Raw genomic sequence first — 9,865 nt, forward strand, 5'->3', positions numbered from 1 at the left:
TTTCTTGCACTTTATCAATGGACTTCATTTATATAGCACGTCATCACGGGGTGTTATATGTTGTTCAGATCACTCATTAACGGTATTTAGCGCTACTTAAATTATTTCCTAACTATTTTTTGCAGTACACAGTGTTTAGGTATAATTTATTTTGTTTCTATGTTGCTTTATGAAAGTAGCAGCTGTTTTTCACTGATATTTTGTTGTAAGTTATTGCTTGTTTTGGCGCGGTGGTGGTATTGATCAATTTTTTTGGGGAGGTTATTTTTCAGTAGCAGCAGACTAGTTCTATTGTTTGTATCTGCCTTGTGAGCAAAGTATTATGTGATGTATGCCTATGTGAATAAGCAGTAAGAGTGGGGGGGATTCCTTCAGCAGCCCCTCCCAAAGACAGTCTATTATTGTCCTGAATGTTTTTAGCAAAGACCCCAGAGAATACAATGGCGGTTGTTGCAACTTTTTATCTCGCACGGTATTTGCGCAGCAATTTTTCGCACACGTTTTTTTTTCAGAAAAAAAAACTGTTTCATGCTTAAAAAAAAAAAAAAAAAACAGTAAAGTTAGCCCAATTTTTTTGCATAATGTGATAGATGAAGATACGCCGAGTAAATAGATACCCAACATGTCACGCTTCAAAATTGCACGCGTTCGTGGAATGGCGCCAAACTTTGGTATTTAAAAATTCCCACAGGCGACGCTTTACATTTTTTTACTGGTTACATATTTTGTGTTACAGAGGAGGTCTAGTGCTAGAATTATTGCTCTCGCTCTAACGTTCGCGGCGATACCTCACATGTGTGGTTTGCACACCATTTTCATATGTGGGCGGGCGACGCTTTAAATTTTTTTACTGGTTACATATTTTGGGTTACAGAGGAGGTCTAGTGCTAGAATTATTGCTCTCGCTCTAACGTTCGCGGCGATACCTCACATGTGTGGTTTGCACACCGTTTTCATATGTGGGCGGGACTTGCGCATGCGTTCGCTTCTGCGTACGAGCTCACGGGGACAGGGGCGGTTTAATTTTTTTTTTTATTATTGTTAATTTTACTTTTATTTTTTTAGTTTGACACTTAAAAAAAAAAATTTTGATTTCTTTTATTCCTATTACAAGGAATGTAAACATCCCTTGTAATAGAAATATGGCACGATCGGACCTATTTACAGTGAGATCTGGGGGGGTCAATAAGACCCCCATATCTCACCTCTAGGCTGGGAAGCCTAAAATAAAAACAAAACAAAACCGATCCTGGCTTCCCAGCCAAATCGGCGCTGTTATTTTGAATGCAGAGGCTGGGTGTGACGTCATAACATCGCGCCCGGCCTCCGAACGATCATAGAGACTCCGGGGACGATCTGGTCCGCCGGAAATCTCTATGGTATTATCCAGGGGCCGGCGGATCCTGTGACTGTCTCACCGCTTCCATCGCACCGGAGGGCGGCAGGAGGGGGGGGGACGTCCCATCCCGCCTCCCGTAAGAACGATCAAGCGGCGGAACAGCCGCTATGATCGTTCTTATAGTGCAGGGAATCGCCGGCTGAAAACGCCAATATCTGAATGATGTCTGTGGCCTCAGGCATCATTCAGATATACCCCCCGGAAAGTCAAGGACGTCCCAGGACGTACCTTGGGCGGGAAGTGGTTAATATAATAAAACGTACTTTGATATACTGCAACATGAGGTCTATCTCTCTACATTTCTACCACTTCACCCCCCCGGAAGACTTTAACCTCTTCCTGACCAGAGCACTTTTTACAATTCGGCACTGCGTTGCTTTAACTGACAATTGCGCGGCTGTTCGACACTGTACCCAAAAGATATTTTATTGAAGATATGCGTACTTTTTTTCCTCACAATTAGAGTTTTCTTTTGGTGGTTTTTGATCACCTCTGCGTTTTTTATTTGTTGCGCTATAAACAAAAAAGAGCAACAATTTAGAAAAAAAAAATATTTTTTTTACTTTTTGCTATGATAAATATCCCCAAATAAAAAAAAAAAAAAAATGTCTTCATCAGTTTAGGTCAATATACATTCTTCTACATATTTTTGGTAAACAAAAATGCAATAAGCGTATATATTAATGGGTTTGCGCAAAACTTATAGTGTCTACAAACTATGGAAAAATTTATGGCATTTTTTTGGCATTTTTTTTTTTTTTTTTTTTACTAGTAATGGTGGTGATCTGCGATTTTTAGTGGTATTGCAACGGACAGATTGGAGACTTTTAACACTTTTTTGGGACCAATTGCCATTCATACAGCGATCAGAGCTATAAAAAAATGCACTGATTACTGTGTAAATTACACTGGTAGGGGAGGGGGTTAACACTAGGGGCGATCAAGGGGTTAAATGTGAGTTCCCTCAGTGTGGTCTAACTGTGTGGGGATAGGATTGACTAGGAGAGGAGACATATAATTTTTCCTACTTAGTAGGAACAAACAATATGGCTCCTCTTCCCTCACAGCACAGGGATTTGTGTGTGTGTGTAGTTTACAAACACAAATCCCCATGCTGGAGCTTGTGCACACGATCATGCCCGCCGGCCACGCGTATCGGGTCCCCCGCTGTGCAGCGGGCGCACGCGCGCCCTCTGGTGGCTACTAAACAGAAGGATGTACCCATATGGGATTTTGCCCAGGGGAGCCATTCTGCCACAGTATATCTGCATGAGCCGGAACCAGTTAACCTATGGTGGTCATTGCTGGTGTACTTGGAGAAGGAAGGCTGAAGCCGGGGTTGTTATATCTATAGTATACTGTTACAAATACTGAACTGGAAGGACCTCTTGTTGTTGAGGCATATGTTACTGCTCCCCCAGTGGATCCCACCAGCTCTACAAGTACTGGACATCTGAACATAGACTCCAACTCTGTGAAGACGTTTCACCTATCCAACTGAAACCGAACATAAATCCTCCCAAGAGTCTAAGTCATGACATTCTAGGAGAAAGTTCTGTTGAACTGATACTCAATATTCAAAGACAGAATTCAGTGCCAGACTCCACTGTTATTGATTGGGTAGGGGGTGATCTTGCCTTCCCCTCTGACACCACTGGGTGGGCCACAGCCATGGCACTGGCCTGCAAACAGACTGATTATGAGCTAACAGAAGGTGTATATACAGTAACTGGTTCCAACAAAGCCCTGATGTGTGCAAATTACTACTGACATATGCAGTATCTAATTGAAAGGTAATATAATAAGACTGTGTGAAGTTCACCTCTTTGGAGGACCAAAGATTTCAGGTGGGGGGAGGATGTAGCCTGTGCTATCAGGGGGAGAAGACATGCTGCAGCTTTGATTGCAGGGAGACTGTTTTCCCTAGTGTTTAGCTTAGACTATACCTTCTCATACTCTGAGTACAGAGAGGGATTCCACAGAAGAGCAAAGGGACCTGGACGTTCAGAGGGCTGCGAGGAGAGGTGCAGCCTTGTCAGTGTACCTTTTGGTTCTGATATTATAGTGTTGGTATCTGTTCACAAGGGTTCTGGGCCCGTGACACCAGGAGTTGGAGGGAGCTGTCTGACAGAGAAAGAAGTCATTCCTCTGTCTTTTATGCCAGGGGTCAGAAGCGACCCATCCATAAGGCCACACATGTGCCGCCCCCTCCCTCCAGCCACCCCCTCTATGCATAGCATGAATCTATCCATGGCCGCTGCTGCCACCCCCTATTCAGGCGCCCGGCCCCTTTTCGGGTGCCAGGTGCCTGAATTACAGTGGAGGGGGTGTTTTTGAAGCACCTCGTTAGAGCCATAGGCTCTAATAAATGTCAAAAAAGGTGATTTGCAAGCACCATGCCTGTTGCTCGCAGTTTACAAAGGTGTGTTATAACAGTGAATGAAAATTTGCTTTCCTAACACTGAACCACCTCTCCGGCAATCAGGTGCTGGGGTCTGTTACCCATCACCTGATTGGCTGAAACGACAGGCGCTCTGATTGGATGCCTATCAGGAGCAGAGGATGGGAGGAGACACATGGAGGACACCGCTCGCCGCTGTCACCCACTGCCCCACTGAGACAGGGTAAGTGCCGGGCACACGCCAAGCGGGCAGGGGGGTCACAGTGGCGGCATTGGATGGGCACAGTGGCAGCATTTATTGGCACAGTCAGTAGTGTATTTAGGTTTTGTACTGCCCTAGGCCTGACTAAACGTGTGCACCCCCTAATTTAAATATGACCCACCCCTTCCTGTCAAGGCCACACCCCTTTCTGTTTAAGACCCGCCCTGTAATGTTCGAGTGGGGACAATAGTTCTGAGGTCCTGGGAGTGGGGCAATGGATTCCCTTCATTTGCATAGATTTCCTCGTACTTCCTGTTTGGCTATGGGGCAGGAAGTGAAGGGAAATCTCTGCAATGGGATAGGGATGTAAAAAAGTAAACAGCGCAAGCCAGCGGGAACTCTTTCCGTGCTGCCCCCCTGAGAAGTGCTACCCTAAGCCTGGGCCTTGTCGGCCTAGGCCAGGATACAGCGTTGGGCACAGTGGCTGCATTTGATGGGCACAGTGGCTGCATTTGATGGGCACAGTAGCTGCATTTGATGTGTACAGTGGCAACATGTGATGGGCACACTGGCTGCATCTGATGGCACAGTGGCTGCATCTGATGGCACAGTGGCAACATGTGATGGCCACACTGGCTGCATTTGAGGCACAGTGGCAACATGTGATGGGCAAACTGACTGCATTTGATGGCACAGTGGCATTTGATGGGTTTTTTTTTTCAGAAGTTTTTAGTTTGTTTACCCCCCCCCCCCCCCAAAAAAAAAAAAAATTCCAGCACCAGCCGTCATTGCCTGGGGTCATAGGCCCTATAAAAGACCAATACTGTTGCTGTTAGTTTTACTGTGATTTTCCTTATATTGCATACCTGTTCAAGTTTAGAATTTAGGCTGTAACATTATCTGTATATGTCATTCCTGCACTACCTGTTCCAAAAACCATAAGTAAAGCAACACTTAATTCATCTAGTGCAGTCTGGTGTCTATGCAATTGCATTTTCATTTAGGAATGTCTGAACCCAGGGTGTGGACGGTGTCAAGAGACTTGCAAGGTCAGGATCTTCGGGGTCAACTATTCTCAAGCGGCCCTCACAGGGATGACGCTACATTTTGTAAATGGAACATTTTAGCTGTAAATTAACATAAAAGATTAAGATAAAATCTGAATGATATATCCATCTCTCTCATTGACAGGCCCAGTGAAGAAGAAGTGTACCAAGGGCCAGTCTTCTCAAAGTGAGCCACCACTGCCTTCTGGGAACACAACCACCGGACCAGGTTTGTCTCTATTTGTTGATCATATTTTTCTGATCTTGGTCAGTTTACAAAGGATCTGATCTATTCATTGGATAGGGGTGATCTTGCCTTGCCCTCCAACACCACTGGGTGGGCCACAGCCATAGCCCTGGCCTAAAAACAGCCCGATTATAAACTAACAGAAGATGTATATAACTGGTTCAAACAGAACCCCGGTGTGTGCACATTACTGTTGGCATTGAGGTATGGTTAATGTTGCTACATTTGTGTGCTGATCTTCTTGTTCTCTGTAAATATCTAACTTAAAGGTAATATAATAAGACTGTATGAAGTTCATCTCTTTGGAGGACCAAAGATTTTTGGTGGGGGGAGGATGTAGCCAGGAGCTGGCTGGATTGCCTGTGCTATCAGGGGAGAAGACATGCTGCAGCTTGCAGGGAGACTGTTTTCCTCTAGTTTTTCACTTATTCTCTACCTTGTCATACTCTGAGTGCAGAGCAAGATTCCACAGAAAAACAAAAGATTTTGGGACATGTAGTCCAGAAAGCCAAGTTAGCACAGGGAGAAGCTTGTTGTGAACTACAGATTCCAAGTGGCTGGAAGGAGTGAACAGAATTCTGGGAGGGGTAGTACTTAGCCTGAGTTGGTGAGGAGCCAGCCTCTTGGGACTTGGGCCTTCAACTAAGAGCAGGGACCCAGGACACTCAGAGGGCTGCAAAGAACGGCACAGCATTGTCAGTGTGAAGAACACCCTGTGTGCTGTTTTACTGTGATTTTTCTTATATTGCATACCTGTTCAAGTGTGTTTAGAATTAAGGCTGTAACATTATCTGCATATGTCATTCCTGCACTACCTGTTCTAAGAACCATAAGTAAAGCAACACTTAATTCATCTAGTGCAGTCTGGTGTCTATGCAATTGCATTTTCATTCAGGAATGTCTGAACCCAGGGTGTGGACGGTGTCAAGAGACTTGCAAGGTCAGGATCTTCGGGGTCAACTATTCTCAAGCGGCCCTCACAGGGATGACGCTACATTTTGTAAATGGAACATTTTAGCTGGAAATTAACATAAAAGATTAAGATAAAATCAGAATGATATTTCCATCTCTCTCATTGACAGGCCCAGTGAAGAAGAAGTGTACCAAGGGCCAGTCTTCTCAAAGTGAGCCACCACTGCCTTCTGGGGACACAACCACCGGACCAGGTTTGTCTCTATTTGTTGATCATATTTTTCTGATCTTGGTCAGTTTACAAAGGATCTGATCTCTGCTCCTGGTTGACTTCTTCCTTTAATGCTTGACCCTCAGCTTTGCTTTAGATTGGAATTATATGTAGGTATGCTTTCCCTCGTTTCTGTACTAAGTATGCCAAGTCCTCTATGACTAACTTAACCCTTAAACCTAAGCCTAACCCTCAGCTTAAGGGCTCATTTACATTCGTGATTGGGGATAGCAAATGAGGCAATTAAGCCGTGTTTTTACCACTATCCTTGCGCTGCAAAGGCAGTCAGATGGAGATGTACACATGCCCAATGAATGCAGTCCATTTTTTAAAGCGACAGGAAGGGTGGCCACATGTGTAAACCTAGCCCAACTTCATCTTAATCCTTAACACTGACCCTAACCTTAATCCCTTATTTGAAAGGCCATCACTGCAAAAAAAAAAAGGTTTTCTCTTGCATTGGGGCTGCAAGGGTTGAGTGTTCATTTTTGTCTAGGGGAGAGGAGAACAGAGAAATACTTACTCAGTCCTCCGATCCTCCCCGCGCAAATCTAGTGGTCCTGCGAGATGGACTGTTCCTGAACTCATCAAGCCTATAGACTTGCTCTGGATGCAAGGACATCTAAAATGATCCACCATTGGATTGTGGGGGAGCGCCGTATGCCAGTGGAGCGGAGGCTCGGTGAGTATAAAGCTTTCTCCTCTGTCCTCTCCCCTGGACAAAACAAGCTTTGGAGTGCTGGCACTGCCCCACTGAAAGGTGAAACATATTTTTTTGCCTAGAGTTGGGCTTTAATTTCTAATCTTAACCTAATCCCTAACCTCACCCTGAAACTCTTGAATCTAAACCAGTGGGTGTCTCTCAGCAGCCAGAAGCTCATATCATCAGTCATCACCTGATGGTCATTGCAGAAAGTGTATTTAAGTCTTGTCTGTGCTTCTCCTGTTTCCTTGGTGTTCTGTCTCCACGTGCCCTTGACCTGCGTTCCTCTGTTCCTGCATCATGCTTCATGTATCCTGTTCCTGGACCCTGAGTCCAACCCTGCAGCCTGATCATTTCCCACCTGCTCTCTCCATCTCCTGTTACCCTCTCCCTGTCCTGTCTTGCTCCCAGCTCCCTCTGCTTGATCTCCCGTGTATGACCCTGACTCTGCTACCACTACGCTCTGCATTCCCTGCTTTCTGTATATACTTGGTTTGGGCAGTTGTTCATTGTGTGTCATTATTTGTTCGGTTCTCTGTTTTTTTTTTTTACACAGTTTGGTATATTGGAGGTGCGTTTACATTTATGTTGTTCCCTTATTTTAAAATAATATATATTATTTTACATTGTACTTGTGCCTGATAGTCTCTGTAGCAGTCCACACATTTATGGTCACACTTGTTCCTGACATTACAGTTATGATCAAACTGTTTCTCTGAAGTTGAAATCCCATTGATAGATGTGGAACCTCATGGGACCCACCCTTTTACACCCACTAATATTGAAATGGCAGATCCTCTGGTCCTTGAGGCAGATGTTACTGCTCCCCCAGTGGATCCCACCAGCCCTAGAAGTACTAGAAATCTGAACCTAGACCCGAACTCTGTATCTGAAGACGTTTCAGCTATTCAACTGGGATGGAACAAAAATCCTCCCAAGAGACTAATTTATGACATTCTAGGAAAAAGTTCTGATGAACTGATAACCACTGTTCAAAGACAGAATTAAGTGCCAGACCACTGCTATTCATTGGGTAGGGGTGATCTTGTCTTGCCCTCTGACACCACTGGGTGGGCCACAGCCATAGCCCTGGCCTAAAAACAGCCTGATTATGAACTAACAGAAGATGTATATAACTGGTTCCAACAGAACCCCGGTGTGTGCACATTACTACTGGCATTGAGGTATGGTTAATGTTGCTACATTTGTGTGTTGATCTTCTTGTTTCCTGTAAATATCTAACTTAAAGGTAATATAAAAATATCGTCTGAAGTTCATCTCTTTGGAGGACCAAAGATTTTGTGTGGGGGGAGGATGTAGCCAGGAGCTGGCTGGATTGCCTGTGCTATCAGGGGGAGAAGACATGCTGTAGCTTTGACTGCAGGGAGACTGTTTTCCTCTAGTTTTTCACTTATTCTCTACCTTGTCATACTCTGAGTGCAGAGCAGGATTCTACAGAAAAACAAAAGATTTTGGGACATGTAGTCCAGAAAGCCAAGTTAGCACAGGGAGCAGCTTGTTGTGAACTACAGATTCCAAGTGGCTGGAAGGAGTGAACAGAATTCTGGGAGGGGTAGTACTTAGCCCAAGTTGGTGAGGAGCCAGCCTCTTGGGACTTGGGCCTTCAATTAAGAGCAGGGACTCGGACACACAGAGGGCTGCAAAGAACGGCACAGCCTTGTCACTTTAAAGAACACCCTGTGTGCTGTTTTACTGTGATTTTTCTTATATTGCATACCTGTTCAAGTGAGTTTAGAATTTAGGCTGTAACATTATCTGCATATGTCATTCCTGCACTACCTGTTCTAAGAACCATAAGTAAAGCAACACTTAATTCATCTAGTGCAGTCTGGTGTCTATGCAATTGCATTTTCATTCAGGAATGTCTGATCCCAAGGTGTGGAAGGTGTCAGGAGACTTGCAAGGTCAGGACAATCTTCGGGGTCAACTATTCTCAAGCGGCCCTTACAGGGATGATGCTACATTTTGTAAATGGAACATTTTAGCTAGAAATTAACATAAAAGATTAAGATAAAATCAGAATGATATATCCATCTCTCTCATTGGCAGGCCCAGTGAAGAAGAAGCGTACCAAGGGCCAGTCTTCTCAAAGTGAGCCACCACTGCCTTCTGGGGACACAACCACCGGACCAGGTTTGCCTCTATTTGTTGATCATATTTTTCTGATCTTGGTCAGTTTACAAAGGATCTGATCTATTCATTGGGTAGGGGTGATCTTGCCTTGCCCTCCAACACCACTGGGTGGGCCACAGCCATAGCCCTGGCCTAAAATCAGCCCCATTATAAACTAACAGAAGATGTATATAACTGGTTCAAACAGAACCCCGGTGTGTGCACATTACCACTGGCATTAACTTATGGTTAATGTTGCTACATTTGTGTGTTGATCTTCTTGTTCTCTGTAAATATCTAACTTAAAAGGTAATATAATAAGACCGTGTGAAGTTCATCTCTTTGGAGGACCAAAGATTTTTGGTGGGGGGAGGATGTAGCCAGGAGCTGGCTGGATTGCCTGCGCTATCAGGGGAGAAGACATGCTGCAGCTTTGACTGCAGGGAGACTGTTTTCCTCTAATTTTTCACTTATTCTCTACCTTGTCATACTCTGAGTGCAGAGCAGGATTCCACAGAAAAACAAAAGATTTTGGGACATTTAGTCCAGAA

The 9,865-nt window shown here is 44.5% G+C and overlaps 1 protein-coding gene across 1 annotated transcript in view; it reads left to right on the forward strand.

Annotated features, from left to right (window-relative positions):
• LOC143975978 (uncharacterized) overlaps positions 1–8,189 on the forward strand; it is a 30,262-nt gene extending 22,073 nt beyond the window's left edge. Inside the window, exons 2-4 of the mRNA XM_077478506.1 lie at positions 5,194–5,277; positions 6,378–6,461; positions 7,903–8,189. Coding sequence (XP_077334632.1) covers positions 5,194–5,277; positions 6,378–6,461; positions 7,903–8,189 — 455 coding nt within the window. The remainder of the gene's footprint in view (positions 1–5,193; positions 5,278–6,377; positions 6,462–7,902) is intronic.
• The last annotated feature ends 1,676 nt before the right edge of the window (positions 8,190–9,865 follow it).

The sequence above is a fragment of the Lithobates pipiens genome, unplaced genomic scaffold (assembly GCF_037356315.1).
Source record: "Lithobates pipiens isolate NorthernLeopardFrog02 unplaced genomic scaffold, aLitPip1_a1.2 Scaffold_13, whole genome shotgun sequence".
In the NCBI taxonomy this organism is placed as follows: Eukaryota; Metazoa; Chordata; class Amphibia; order Anura; family Ranidae; genus Lithobates; species Lithobates pipiens.